At 34.0% G+C, this 16,936-nt stretch overlaps 1 protein-coding gene across 1 annotated transcript in view; it reads left to right on the plus strand.

The window, feature by feature from the left end:
- The window catches only part of LOC126837315 (lachesin-like), a 153,565-nt gene that overhangs the window by 13,187 nt on the left and 123,442 nt on the right, over positions 1-16,936 (plus strand). Inside the window, exon 2 of the mRNA XM_050571173.1 lies at positions 12,646-12,842. Coding sequence (XP_050427130.1) covers positions 12,761-12,842 — 82 coding nt within the window. The 5' untranslated portion in view covers positions 12,646-12,760. The remainder of the gene's footprint in view (positions 1-12,645; positions 12,843-16,936) is intronic.

The raw sequence follows: 16,936 nt of genomic DNA on the forward strand, positions 1-16,936 counted from the left end.
CGCCGTGGTGCGGCGCTTAAGATGTACCATTGTCGTCGTCGGTTCGCACCAATCCGAAATTGCCTGCGCCCAACGTTTTCTCACCACACTATTTAGACACATATGTTATATACTTAACATTATCTTACCCTCCGGTTGTGGAGGGTTGATTTTTAATATCCCAACAACAAATTCTGGGGTTTTTAAACCTATTTGCTTGGAAGACAACACTTGGCACGCGTTTCGCGTAGTCAACCGTATTTTGTCGACAACATAGTCATAGACCTATTATCAATGGACTGCGCTTTCCTACCTGCCCTACCCCTCGTGTCCACAACATGGAAAAAAATAAGAGAAAGGGGATTATAATTTTGTGTCTCACATCAGATGGATCACTCTGTATTGGGTAAATACTATTTCGACAACCGTCGCCGACCTACGAAATCGGATGCCAGTTTCGCACGAATACCGATTTATCGACGCTGACGAATCAGTATTTTTAACTCGGATTAAACTCACCCATACACGTGCATTAGGCGACCTCTGTTAAAGCAAAATCAAAACATACATGCAAGTATAATCTAGTTTATCCTTTTATATTTCACGAGAAATGCCGGTCAAAGCGCATATTTGCGGTTTACCCTTACATGTAGTTATGCAGGTATGGTTGATATGTAGATTTCCATTAGACCGCAAAGCGATTTAATTATAATATTATGATGTTCATATAATTTTAAATCAATCAACGCTGTGTCGAAATGAAGAATGCTTCAGTTAATTTAAAGTGAGCCCATACATATAACGAGTTTTGTCGAGATGAGTAAATATGTATAAAAGAATAACGTAGTCGTCAAATTTATATCAAACGGAAATCACGGTTTTGCAAACTAAATTTTCATACAAAATAATATTTTGCTTATACTTTTTTACTGTACCATTTGTACGCCATACAAATTTTAAAATCCTTGTTATTATGGCGGTAATTTTATACTTATTTAACCCTTCTTTCGCCAGTGTAAATATAATAGGTACTTTTGTCGGTGAAGTAAAATATCGTCGTTTCGAAAACGTAGACGGTGTCTCCGTAAAATATAATTTGGGTTAAAATATGTCGGCAGACGGTACTACAGCAGTGAAGTACGGTTTAGGGTTACACTGACAATCTTACATTACACTTTTGACAGTCGACAATAGCGGCTGACCCGCCCTTGTCATCTTTTCAAAGCAAAAATGGACCGACAAACGAACTTTGCGGTCGGTGAATTAACGGCTTTCACGAGGATTGGGAAGGGGGTGGGACCGGCAGTAACTCGAAAGTCGTTATGCTTTGAAACCAGCAGATAAAGCAGTCGTTATGGACAAGATCACAGAGCTCGGCATGGCGTGCATTCATTATGCCAACGTAACGGTATAGAGATCACCTCGAGGGGGTTGGATCGTTTTAATGAAACATTTCTCGGTATTTTGAAATAATGATGGTCTCCGTGTTATAACCAGGCAGCTCCATGCTTATTAAAAATGGTTTTTTTGTGGAAAAATTATCTATATTTTGATAGAACAAACAGTAAAACCGGACTGTAAATTACAAAGACAATACAAAACGCATATTTAATATGAACAAATTTTGTTGCGAATTTCAGCAATAGGAAATAGTGAACAATATTATAAAAATAATTTATACAATTTTAATAGACTTTGTTTCTATAATAATTTACTAAAAAAAAGGTTTGAAATAAGATATTTAAAAATATCGTTTATGTCATAATAGCCCCACCGTTAGTCTATCTTCAGTCTAATTTCCAGACCTTGAGTCTTAAAACTTTACACGCAAAAAAAAAAAACAAAGTAAAAGTTTCCACTCCTTCTTGGGGAAAAGAGAAATTATATATTTTTTGGTTTGTCAAGGTTTATCGACGGCATAATGTTTTTTTTTAAATATTTCATAAAAGTTAGAAACTAATTTGACTATTTTTACAAAAGTTGTAGCACGCCGTAATATTTTAAACTCAAAAAATATGTAAATTTTTTGGGCGTTTTTCTCGACTTTGAAGGGGAAAGAGTAAACTTTTTAAATTTTCTGACCTCATAACTTGTTATAATCGTATATCGATAGTCGAATAATTGAATACAGACTACAAATACAAAATTGGCGACATAAAATTATCTTAATAATAATAATACTTTCACCGAGAACCACAGGTATATGATATCCGATATACATAGACCGATATCTTAACCGATGGACAGGTGTAGTTTTGACCAGACCTAACCTATCCTAACCACTCCAAGTCGATCGTTGTGACGTTTGTAGTCTGCAAAAAGTGTAGTCTACGGATATACGGGACTTTCCGGTCGTTCTTCGCCGCCATATACATTAAAGGGCGACTTCGACAAACGAAACGGATGGTGGGATTAAAAACGTTTGGTTCGCTTGAATCATTTGTCGTGGAATTACTGTTTTCCCATCGGTATTGCGGTATAGTCGCTTGTAGATCGAGCGGTGTATAAATATATATATAATATATATATTTGTGTGCGTGGGTGTGTCCGTATGCTTGGCGAACACAAAACCGTTGGAACAGTATAATATAACTGGATTATACGTCGTTTTAATAAAACTACCGTCGCGTCGTCGTTTGCGGATGCGAATCGTCTGTATCTCCGACTCACCCCTGTTTCTACATCGGCAATAATAATAATAAAAGATAATTGTCGCCGCTAATAAATATAATATTGTAATACATTTTGTGTCTTCAGCCTCGTCTACCCGGTTGTGTGCAGTAATCTTGTCTCACGAGACAACGGTAGTGCGCAGAAACCAAAACTCTATACTTCAACTATATTTGAAACTCCAAGTTAAGATTTTGCGAAAAATTGCCTATAGTTCTTTACTTCTTAGAAATGGGCTGGGTAGCGCCCTCTTGAACGTTTAACACTTAAAACCCGCGTTGAGTACCTAATAACATTGGGTTTCCAAGGTACGTGATATTATTTTAGACGAGTATTAATAGTTTTAATTATCATATCATAATTGCACTATAACACTATGCACGACGTGTATATAAGACGCTTACGTTGCTTTAATTAACCGTATTTAGCCGTTGGCGGTTAAGTAGTGCACATAATTACACGTGCGCTAGTTTGCAAAGTGAGTGTCGGTGTAAATAATTAGTGAGACCAAAGTGCAACACGGAAAATTGCGAACACCAGACAATCGGATGATGTATATAGTCCCATTAGCGCCGAGTGGCACATTGTTAATCAAACAAAAAACGAAATTTTGAAACACTTGCATTTACTATGAATCTGAATACTCAAATGGATACTATTTAACTATGATGCCAACATCGTGAAGTGCACAAAGGAGTACAAAATAAGTAGATAAACCCATAAAACACACACGTGTCATAAAGAATAAATTTAACGGTTGCCGAGTGCATTTTCATAAAGCTCTAGTCACTATCCTTTGGAATTCCGCCGGTAATTGTTATAAATGATAATATAAACGCGAAAATCCATTTAGTTCATCATAAATAAATTACTTTCAATGTTTGAAAGTATATCTTAAAACGTACGTGAAACAGCGCTTTAATCTCAATATATTAATGTTATTTGTATGAGCATGTGTCTTCAGTATTTCCATAAAATAATGATGGTAAAACATTAACTTTTTCTGTTGTATAAGAAAACGAAACCAAATTATGCTATTCATTTTTGAGCACATATCGAAGCACAAATAGTACACCGTGACTTTATTTTAGTTCCAAAAGCAATAATTCAATAGAGCATAGTGTCTAAAATTTATTTTGACGATTTTTTTTTATATTAATATGCGGGGGTGTATTTAATTTAATTATTATACTTTAAAATAAAAATCAGCGATAACCCCAGACCATCAAGAATATGTTACTATCAGCTGGCTATTTTTTTGTAAATGTTTTAAATAAAAGTCCAAAGGCAACCGACATTTTTTCGAAATCGTGTAACGTTCTCAAATACGATATTAAAAAAACTATTAGACATTGTTTTTACCGTTTTTTTAACAAACCGTGAGTGGCGGCTCGCAAGTCAAAGAAACCGTAGACTATGGAAAACAAGGCATGTGTGTGTGTGCTGAAACGATGAAGAAAAAAAACACTTTTTTATAAATCCAATAACTTTTGGGCTCGTTGTCGAAGCTAAAGAGCGAAAAGTTGTAAAAGATAAAAACTAAAAGCGTATAATATGAGCTGATGGGCAGTCGTGTGGTACAAAAATCATACCAAGAAAGTTATAGTCTCTGAGAGTATAATATTATTATGGTCAATTGGGTTTTTTATTTGGGCAAATATCAACCGCAGTCATATCTCCGGTACATCTACCGGTAATGTGAAAGTTTTACACACCGTCTAAGCACTTGAAATATAAACGTTAACTTCACTGTAGGATTACTTCACCAAATACCTTGTGCGCAATGGCCAGACGGACAGTGGAAACAAATCACGGTAAATCTGGTTGTTATTCTTCACCAAAACCGCAATTAAACATATACTAAAATAAAATGCCTTTCATAAGTTTCCAAAGGCTTAAATATACACCATAACACCCCGAGCACCTGTAATGCCCACTTAAACTTGATATTTTTTTGCAAACAATAAAATATTATATTATATATTATCATGCTGTGTAAAATGTCCGTGGAAATGTAATACTTAACAACGCATTCGTGAAACGACTAGCGTTTGTCGATATCATAATAATGCCAACCGTGAAGTGTACACAATGGCGTTTGAAAGAGACGGTTTGTGAGTTATGACGGTTTAAAAGGCGGCAAAAGGCCGGGGCAATAATTTAATGTATGTTTTATTTTATTTTCGCTCACATTTTCCACTTGTACGGAAATTCGTCTCGCTAGGAAAAACTTAAATCACTAATACTATTACCGTTATTTTTGTCATTGTAGTTTATTAACGTTGTATCGGACACGAGCAGGTGTCCGGGATTAAACTGAAAAATAAATCAACTACACCGACATACCAACCAATAAAATAGTGTACAGATGTATAACTATAATAGTGTATTACTTTACACATTTGCATTCGACCAAGCAATAGGGCACCCCGGATCAAATACGAAATAACATAATGGAAAAGCAAAAAAAAAATCGTACATGGCCACGCTAAGTACCCTCAAAAGTGTCATATATACAAATAGACAAATGGTTGAGTATTTCGAACAAACAGACGGCCAAAACTTGTGAGCCCAAAAGGTCGACGACCACAACACATCAGTATAAAAAAATTTTAAAACCATAGGCGTTATGATAGATGTACTAACAATTTATTTATTTGCTTGACATTTCTGCTCCGGCAAGAGTACAGCTGATATAATATCTAACAACTAAAGAACTAATAAATTAATACAAATACAATAAAATATATAATTCTTACAATAAATTCTAACCGCATATGTTATTATTATTATTGTCAAAACAAAAATCAAAATGATAAAAATTACCACACAAACTTAACATACGATAAAGAACGAAATGTTTTGTATGGTGCGTGTGTTTACACTTAACACCAACAATTTAATTTTTTACATTATATCTGGGCAATTGATCATACCATTAAGTATTTTAAAAATAATCAAACACCCACCATTTTTTACTTTATATATTTTCTTTTGTTAGTGTAATATTTGTAGTACAATTGTGTAATTGGTTTTATTTAATATAAAAATAAATGACACATTACCTGATAAAAACGTTGAATTTATGTCGTTTTTTTTCTAATTATAAATTCTTATTTATTAAATTTGCGTACAACTGAAGTTAATTTACAACAAAAAGTAAGAAAAAATAATGAATTAATTTAACTCAATTAAAGTAAACGTAGTGTTGTTGCAATAACAAAGAAAAAATATGACAGTGTAAATGTTGTCAAAAGATAAGACACAACATCACCGAATGCCTTAGGTACAATCCAACTACCGAGATCGCTCTAAACATCCAATATATATGTTTTAATTCGTAAAAAAGTGTACATATTAATATATCACAACCGTTATTCGCTCTTCGGTATGAGTGTGTATACCAGTGAACATTTTTATTATTAATATAAAGTTATATAAACAGTATATATATATTATATATATACATAATTTTATTATATTATATGGTATGCATACAATATAATATATTTTATTATTTTTAGAACATCCGGTAAAATCGTTTTCGGGCGGTAAAAAATACAAATTCTATTGTTCGAACATTATACGATATTATATTTTATTCTCAGCGTTCAGTCCCGACATGACCCCCGATATTACCGGTAACCGCGGGCCCCTGTTAAAATAACGGTGGTAAAACTTTAAGTCTAATTTATTTATTTCCTTTCGCCACGCTCTGCTTATGTACGTACAAAAAAAAAAAAAAAGTATAATAAAAATAAAGATCCCTACGATTTATACATAATATGTATATATATATATATTTGTTCGTGATTTATAACAGTTCCGGCGCAAACTTTTGCCACAAACATTTTCTTTTATCTCCGTCGTTATAACCACCCGGATAGTTTTTGGCTCTGGCTCCGGCAATGACTTCTGTTGTCCGTAACTGGCACAAGTTTTCGTGATGCGATTACCGAAATATCATTTAAACAACTCAAACCGGCACGTTAAATAAATAATTCCGAAAAAAATTACACAACAAAACGGCTAAAACCGCTTGAAAACCGTTTTAGAACACAACAATAATAATTACCATTTCCCTTTCTAGCTAGCTATTCCAACTGTTAGGTACAATAAATATAAATTGTCGTGGCCATTTCGAGACAGGAAAAAAGTCGATGACCCGATTATGTGACAACGGTGAACTTGAAGACCCGTTTTTTTTCGATAAAAATCATTGTCGTTAAAACTTGAAAAAATCAAAACATTAAACTTATGACAATTCATAATATCAATTACACCGTTAAGTTGTCGTTTATAGTTTTCAATTGGGTACTTCTACCATTTCACGAGTAACGTTTTTATTTTATTTTTTAATTCACCATAAAAATGTATGTTTTATTATTTTCAAAATGTAGTGTTTATGCACTACAATTAACGTACTCATAGGTATTCGAACGTGTGATGGATGTATAAAATATGTGGTTACAAAGTATGTTTACTAACTGACGTTTTTGTTAGAGTTGTTGTAGTATGGTTGACACGAATTAAATTAGCCATTCAATCAAAAAGCGACAACCATATCAAGTTAAAATAGTTAGTCCGGAGAAAATGAGATCAACAAAATTATGTTTGTTGGATTGTGTACAATAATTTTCTTTCCGGGAACGACGTCTTATAAAACACCAGCCGTAAAATATTTCATTTAAACTTGTTAGATATGCAAAACGTTAACAATGTCGCCTACAAGATTTATAATTTTGTTAAATGTACCTCTCTTGGTGGAATGAGTAAACCATAACGTTTTTGTATTCGCAACATAAGAAAACGGTCGGCATTGTTAAAAATGTATAATTTGAATAATTTCCCCCACACATAAAATAAGGGAGAGCACGATTTAAAAAAAAATACATTTAAGAATTTAAAAAAAAATTCAAAGTGCTGTTCTAGTGTTTTTCTTCTTAACGAGGGCTCAATGTCGTAATACTTACATTTTTGTTGTACTTAACAGCGGCTGTAGTAAGATTTGTATACGAAAATAGAATTTTGGATTTAGTCAAACTGTCAAACCGTTGAACTTAAACGGTAATCCGACCGAAATATGGGTGTGTAAGACTATGGCGATTTTGTACATATCCAGTTTACAGTCAGACGTTGCTAAAAACCATATTTTGCACATAAAGACACGACGGATAAAACAATCGTATATTGAAACTAATTGTGCCTTAGAACCGGATCTAAATAGTTAAATGTAATATAAAAAACAAAACAAAAATACAAGCACAACATAAACTAGCAGAAAATGACCAATGTGGTGTAGACACGATAGCTGAGAAGGTATTAGTTTTTATACATGTTTTAGATATAGATTGTGTATCTTCAATCTGATCTTTACATCTTAAACTTCAAATTGTGCTTCAAAATTATAAGAACCGAAAAAAATCAACATTTGAGGAAAGGGGGGGAGGGACCGAAATTTAGTATTTCGACCGATTTGTTCACCATTTAATAGCGTGTTAAAGCTGTAACCCGGCAAGTTTTCAACCAATGGTTAAGGAATTGACTTTTTTAAGCTTTGATTCGCCCAAGTAGGTTTAGATGGAAAAGAGTTATCGTGTTTAAAAAATAAACACATTATTGTGAAACCAATAACTTCTCAGCTAAAATAAAAAAACTGTTACTATTGATTTGCGTCCAAACGGTGTAAGTTTACACCTTCTTTTCTTTTTAAAGTGCTTTTGCCGTGAAAAAAATGTAAGATTTTGGCTGTATAAAGATAAGAATTTGGTGGTCTCTCTACTGAGTTACGTCGGAAACTGATTTTCAATTAAAAAAAGCAGTTTTGTTAAGTAGTGAATAAATTAAATATTTTCCCCATAAAACGTCAAAAAAAAAAAATACCAGACCGCTGTCAATCCCCCCTTAACTGTTTCAAACGTGTAACGATATAGGTATTCTTTTTATTTACTCGTCATGAGATTTGAGAACACTTACTACTTTCTGTGCTCAAGTTGCAAAAGCTATTGAACACATTACCCCAAGGGCACGTTATGGTGAAACGGCACACACACGAGTGTTATAGCAGTGTAATAAAATACAATATAACTTTGAAGCAGTGATAACATCAGCAGCGGACATATTGTGTCGTTTTATGCACATCAATGGCAAAACAGTTACCGAGTACTTTATCGTACAGTGGTCGACACTTGAAAGTCATAACCGAGAGGTTAGGATGATTAACTCGTGCACTCATTACAATTAGTAAGTCTGCCGTTAAGACCCGAACGAGACATATTATCCTTTTGGCGATAAAAGCGCACGCAATAACAATATCAAAAGACATTAAGACGTTTGTCACGAGTACAGCAAACGGCCGTGGCCCTGTCGCTTTCGTGCGAATAAAATATTATAATATTTTCCTAAATCATTTCCCGAGACGTTTATTATACGTCTAATGCGCGTATCTGAAGCGAGCGATAGGCTTTTCGTTGAGCAAAAAACTAAAACGTGATCTCAACTAAAAAACAAGCATCTTTTTTTTTTTTTGTATAAATGATTTTACCTCGTCGTAAATCATAATAATATAGTATTGCTATCGCAGGTTCCAAGCAAATTCGCATCACTATTCCCAAACAAAAGCGTGCACGGTGGTGTTCACTTTTCACGTGACCAACCCTTCCCTCTCTTTACACCACCGCTCGTTCTATCGATACCTTGTAAATGTCACGAACGGTCCAAATGTTCACCGAGGCAGAAACATGTGTTAATTGTACAAAAAAAAGGTAAAGCCTGTACGCGTTATGAATGTTTAAGAAGTTGTTTTTTTTTCATTATAGCTTTTGTTTAAAAAACTTTAAAGGTTAGCAAATGCAAATAAAAGAACACAAACAGTATTGCACATTAATGATGTGAACTAAATGAAGTCGATACAATTAAACACAAATTTATGATAAACAAAGATGAGATAGAGAAAGGAAAGAAAAAAAACATCATGTAAAAAATAAGATTTTCCCACCACGATATGAAATCTGAAATCGAACAAACCGACATATCACCTTCCGCCATAAACTCCACCGACTTAATGGTGTGTGTAACGTAAGAGTTATCTCTCTCTATCCTGTCAATTAATGTTAAGTTTTAGTGCATACATTGCCGACACAATGCACATTTATCACAGTGACGAGGCAACTTACGATACAAATGGTTATTATTATCACTTATATGGTAGTTATATAGTATTTCAACGTTGTGTCGCTTAAAACGAAATTAACAATATGGTAGGTAACGATTTTCCGCGGTTGACCTTTGTAATACCGACTGAAGTATATATTGTCTTTGAACGACGACATAAGATGAAAGCCCTGTTTTCCACTGATCCTTTAGTCTGTACTCAACAACAACATAATTCTCGGTATGATTGGCATTTTCATGACGTTTAAGAGGTCAGAAGTCTTTTACATGCTGAACCCTAGGTATAGCTGTTTGAAATACTATTGCCTCTCATATTAATACATTATTCCTTGTACAAGGTGTGTTTTCTGTGGCAGTAAGTCTGGATGATAGTTCTGTGGTAAATGTAGAATATATATACTTTTGTGGTTCTCCCCAAAGGGGGTCCCCTACGACCATGGACCGACTAGTAGCGCTAGGCGCTAATTGCGAGCCGGAGAATATAGAATATATTATATACTGTATTATTGTTTTTATATGTCTTTAGAAAAAAAAATTTTAAATGTTTGTATTTTTATTGATACGCAGACTGTGAATCTCATATTTCTTGAATATATTTTTCTCTTTTTTATACTTTACTTTGATTGGTTTTACTAAAGCTTTGTAAAATCATTGCAGCCAATGGCCAGAGTTGACGAGGCATATACAACAATAATAAAATGTAGTTTACTTTGAGTCAATAGAATTTTATGTGAACTTCGGTCAAAAACAGTTTTAATATTTTAAAATTACATATTGTTTGTCACCATAATAAGCGTGATTGTTTTTGGAAAACATAAAACACAAAAGGTACATGCATACCTCGAAGTATTTTCTAGTGTTCACAGAATTAACTTAATTAAATGTTGCATAACAAAGGATCCAAGGAATAACATCAAACACAAATAATAGTTAATAATTGCAGACTGTATTATGGTGAATAATAAAATATAAGTCTAATAGTTTTAAATGAGAATATATTTTATTTTGTTGGTCGAAATTACTAGGTTCATAATCACATTTAAACGCATAGATGCATTCATTAATTTCATTTGCCGTTAATAATTTATGCAAGTAATGTAATTATTGGTATGTCGATAAAAACAGTCTGAAAATGTTTCTAAAAAAGTCATAGGTAAAAAATGAGTTTTGAAAAAAATAATCGATTATTATGGATGTAATTCAGAGGATATTGGGAGTATTATAATATATATATGCATTATACGAATAATAAATCACATTTAATAATATAGCTTTCCGTGTAATTTACGATGATCGTTAAAAATAGTTTTAGGGTTAAAAGTATATTATGAATAAAAAATACATATGTGTAGGGGATTTTTTTTTTTGTGCATAGCCGACCGAGATTTACACGTGCCAACCTGTTTATTTTATCGTTCAGCCGATGAGCTTTTAAAATATTCCACTGACTACCCTTTAGCCACTGCGATGCAATAAGAATGTATTTAAAGTCGGTGTGAAGAAAATATTATGCAGCTTAATCTCAATTACAAATAACCGAATGGTTATTCTAATGGTGGTTTAATTAACGGCGCTGTCTCAGTTGTAACGACTTGAGGCGTGCTTTTATACACTAAGCCATCTCGTAGTTCTCTCGGTCCAATGATGTTTCTTTACTCTACCAAAGCCAGTAATCGTGATAAAAGTTAACTTCCACGGATTACCGGTGAAATTAATTGTAATGATTTTCGATAATCGTTTATTCTCCGCTTCGCAACACTCTTGCCGATCATCCGTAACGGTTTGATTCGTTGAAATCGATTTTAATTTAATATAGTTTTATACGTAAGTTATATATTAAGACTATGTTCGATATTTACACAGTTTTACAGCTTGAAAAATCTTTGTATTGGTCGTGTAACGTTTGACGATGAAATAGATGCTCTCATTTTATTCAAATTTTAAGAAAATAATATCAACAACTTGCTTAACAGGATTGCGGCTATGACAAAACAATAATACCTACTCTGCACACAAACCGAAATTGTGTTATTATAAATGTTTATTCGGAAACCACACCAACGTTTGGAGTAGACTCCGGCAAGGTCGAAACGATCACTTCATTTTGTTTACCCACAAGCTTCTCGTTAGCTCAATGTTTGAGTTCAGCTAAGATCATCCAAGTGTTTGAAGACAACTACATGCATCAAGAGCACTTGACATTGTCTCTCTTGTACTTTTCGTTGTCCTTTGTTTATGAAGCGAGCACGACCTAATGCTATAATTTCAATCCTAAGCACAGTGTTAAGACTCGCTCGCCATTATTGTTCCAACCTAAAAGGATCCAGATGCTACCTTAATAAGTTACCGGTTTTTGTTAAACATTAAGCGTAGTTACTATATTTTGACACTATTCAACCTAATATATAAATTCTAGCCATCTACACAACCGCGGTGGTTGTTTGCCAAAACAATAATCATATGCGTTTAGCTAAAATAAACACAGTTATCAGTTTTTTGATACGTCTTTAGTTAATAAAAAATTATTTATTCGAGACTTTTTTTTTTAAATAATACTCATAGCGAACTAACCAGCCGAGTTATTGTTATTTTTATTCCTCTGCTACGTTATAACTACACCGAGTGTTGTGTACATCTATAAAACAAGACAAGCGATGACACTCGCCTGTACCGTATCTTCGATTACTTTGTCGCAGTTACTGGTATACTAATAATAATAACTGTTGCGCGTTATTTTAATGCCAAAAAAAAAATCTACCCATGTACCTATTTATAATTAAAGAGGTGTCGGTGCCGTTGTGTAATTCAGCTCTTTGATTTCAGGTCACGTCTCGTTCTCGTGTCATTGTTCACGATGCAGACCGTAAACGGCCTCGGCGGTCGTTGCGCATAAAATCAGCCAATCGAACGTGGTCGACGACACAGCAGCACGTGCACGATGAAGCCGTTCGTGGTGGCCGTGGTGGGATTGACGGTGCTGGCCGTAGGGGCTTTCCGCTGTGCCATGTGTCTGCAAAACGGTAAGCGAGAACGACCAGGTCGACCGCATGCTGTGGTTATTAATATTATATAATTAAAAAAAAATAATGATATGTATAACATGTTAACCTAAAAACACTTAAGGGTCGATAGGACGAGAGTGATTTCCAAAGAAAAAGCGTTGCCCGGTAGCCCACTTGCGTTAGAATCTTCCACGGGAAATTACCGAATAGGAATAGGTATATAAGGAATGTTTTTATTCATCAGAATGCATATCTTATGAATGTGTTGCAATATTGTCGTCTTACGTGAATTCCAAGTTTTTATTTAATTTGAAAAATGTACAATCTGTACAGTTAAAAATTGGTACAATGAGAAAGATATTAGCAGTGTATGACGACAGTAAAGATAGCATACAATGGATGGATGAGTGGATTTAATTAGGTTAACAGATCTCTACACCATTTCCTTTTTAAATGACTGGGTGGATTTTCAGAGAAATTATTGGTGGCAAGGTCAGCGATCAGAGGATTACGATGTCCCTGGAGACGATTTTGGAACCTTGACTCCCGAGATAAAATAAAAAATACATCAACACAATCTGTATAGTTGTATTGCACTGCGACCAATACAATATAAAGAACGACATCATACCAATTGTTACACTACACAATTTTGCATCGAAAATTTAAATGAGGAGACGGGAAGATCATGTTTTAGATCGAAAAGTAGTAGAGGGAAAGACAATGGGATAGATCATGTAGGGGAGGGAGAGAATACATATCTATAATTTTATGATTACATTTATAAGGTACGAGGAGGGGATGATAGGGAAATAAAGAAGAGAGGAAATGGAGGAGATGGGATGTTGATGGAATGCAATTCAATATGTTGTATTTACTTTCTGGAATGACGAAAGTGATTTATTTTCGGCTTCGATATGGAACTGAGAAGATATTGTTTTTACAACGATGTGGTCTTATTGTTCAATTTTCATGGCTAAACCTACGATATCTCATAAGCCGCTGAGCTGACTCCTTCAAGTAGCACGTTTACGGATCAGAAGTCATACCTGAGTGGTACTCAAACGGAGCAAAAATTTAAAAAGTTCACCTCGTTCCTTTTAAAATCGAGACAAACATCCAATACATTTACAAAGCTTTTAAATTTTGGCACGCTATAACTCTTTTAAAAATGGTCGAACCAACAATCAACAGGTGTCCGACAACAGATATTATCATTGTCAATATTACCTTAAAGGGGTAACAACTGTAAAATAATGTTCAATAATTAATTTTATGGATAACTGATATTTTTATCACCTATAGATTCGAACCGAAAAGTTTTGTACCCCGGCCCCACTATGGTCCGTCCTCACCTCATTGTGCTGGCTTTTTTATTAGTCGATTAAAAAAGTCAAACAATTTCGCACAAGACCGTCGCCACTACGGTGTTTACGGTCGTTTGCGGTGAACGTCGGTATTAGGTTATTGTTGTACCGATATTGGTATTGGGGAAGAAAGTAAAAAATTAAATAAATAAAACTAAGTAGCGGAATTTGTCACTGGCGCACAAAATTACGACGGCATAAAAAACGATCCGGAAATTAAAAAAAAAGTTTACCATTTCATTTGAAAATATTTAGTCGTGCGGTAACTTTTCCACCGTTCGCGGTTTGCTTCTGACAATCTAATGAACCGATTTATCATAAATTTGGCACACACACACGACTGCCAAAGAGAAAACTCCCTTTTGGAAAGCGACTGGATGTACCTACCGAGCCGCCGAGCATAACATGTACAGTCGGCTAACTTTTCATCGCACTGTGGTTTATTATAATAATAAAATACAATATGCAATAATATTATTACCCCACGACTTGGGTTCCTTGCTGTTACTGTCAAACTGCATTAGCCACAACAAACAAGTACCGAACGTCTGCTCTGCTAAAACTACAATAATTATACAAAATATAATAATACCTAAGGTACTAATACTATTGTTGACCATTAGGGTAAAAAAAAAACCTGCATTTTAATTGGAGCCAAAAAAAAAAAATTGTGGATTGTTTGATGTGTCATTGAAATGCATATAAAAACAAATTTTTTTTTGATTCAAACTACGGCAAAGTCAGATTTTATAGCAGTAAAAACTGGGATTTATTTAAACAATCAATTGAAATGAAAAAATGTGGACAACTTAAAGTGATTTTTGTGAATAGATAACGAAACATAATGCTACACACAATATTAAAATCTATGACTTTAAACACCAAAATAAGGAAAAAATATGTTACATGCAATGAGAATTCTGTTGGCTGTTGGTGTGCGTTCCAGTTAATCAATTTTTCTGTATACGACCAGATAAACATGTTTATACATGTTTGTTCAGAACATAACCAATACCATCTCTTGCAAAGCTTTGCGTTGGTATAACGAATTTACAACGCACACAAGACGAGAAATTATTATTGACACTGGAAAGTTTAACCGAGAGCACAAATTGCTAAGAGATGGATGTTGTATGTTTTTTTTTTCAACTCCATATGAATGAAAATCTCGAGCATAACGACTTAGTGTTGACACAAAGACGAATGATTTCCGCGTTGTTTAATCGCTACACTTTGTCATTCGCATCCGATCCGACACGCTATTGTTAACTCATTGCACGCAAATGAGAGCTATTCATACTTGCACCATTTAGTTGCCGTGCCAATGGGATTCGACTAGCAAAACGTATGAGAAAACCAATTAGCCAGAACTACATTCTGGAAATAAAACCGGCTAAATTCCAATATAGGAAACCCGCCAAACCGTTGCTGAACAACTGCAGTACCTACTAAGACGCCTTGTGTTGGGTTCGATAGAATTGCATTAGAGCTGTAGTTGTTCAAAGTGCGATTTATCCACTCCACATGCTTCTTTTGTAAAATAGACAAAAGGGAGTGTAAACATTAATAAATAAAAGACATTAGTTTCAATACAGCTATTACACCGACAGTGAGTCGTTATACGTTATGTTCAACTGCCTATAACAATAAATCCAATTCTGTAGTACATTTTTTCGGTAGGTACGTTAAACGTGTTTTAATGTTCAAGAGATCCCGATATCTATTTTATTCTTTTTTTTTTTAACTATTTTTTTTAATATAGGTACACTGCCGATGACATCCTGTTAACAGCTTCGCACTCACCAAGACCCTATAGTAGCCAGCCAAATGATACAGAAGTACTTAAGTACTGCTGAGTGTCTTCTCATTAACGATAATCTTACTGTCATGTTACTTATTTGTTTAACGTACAAATTGTAAACATATTTTTTCTGATTATAATTTTAAAAATTATATATAGTTACGCTCATACAATTGTAAAACAACATTTGTTCTTTTTTCCGACAACGGATACACTTGACTTTTTAACCTTTTGTTTTATGGGTATTTATGAAAAAAATTATAACTACCGTGATAATATCTCGTTAAGTTATAATAATTTTCTGCAGACTGAGCAAACCGGGAGACATGAATAAGATATTGCGTAACTTGGGTTTACCACGTCGTTATCGGCGTGCTTCTTGAATAGGTGACTGAATACTGTACAAGAGAAATGTTAAAATATCATTTGAATAATGTATTCCACGTTCCTTTTATTCCCAAAACGTAAATGGAACAATATTTTTTTTTCAATGGACTAAATAATAAAGCGACACCTTAAAGCGTTTTTCTCTGCAAAATAATAAAGAGGAAAATAAAATGAGCGACGACCGACAATTTCGTTGGAAACGTTTAAAATAAATTATCCAGTTCAATTATAGTGCTAAAGCCTAGTTTGTAGTATGCTAATATTTTAGTAGAGCGATTAAGGTGCTAAACGCTCACAGCACTTCACAGTAGCTTACAATTAGAGTTACTTATTCGATAATAGTTTATCTAGTAATCGGGCGTTGTAGATAGAACAATAGGTGGGCAATTATTTGTTCGAATAATTTCCCATACAGAATCTGTTTAATTGAATAAAAATATTTCAACATAATACTTCTACTCGATAAAAAACAAATGGCGGATATGCGATGACAGTTAGGTAGTTTGTAATAATAATAAAAAAAAAAAGTGTTTGTACAACAATATTGCATTCGATTA

Source organism: Adelges cooleyi, unplaced genomic scaffold, assembly GCF_023614345.1.
Source record: "Adelges cooleyi isolate 19-005CV unplaced genomic scaffold, UGA_ACOO_1.1 ACOO_flye_CR_arks_rails_tigmint_CR_PRNA_248, whole genome shotgun sequence".
Classification (NCBI taxonomy): Eukaryota; Metazoa; Arthropoda; class Insecta; order Hemiptera; family Adelgidae; genus Adelges; species Adelges cooleyi.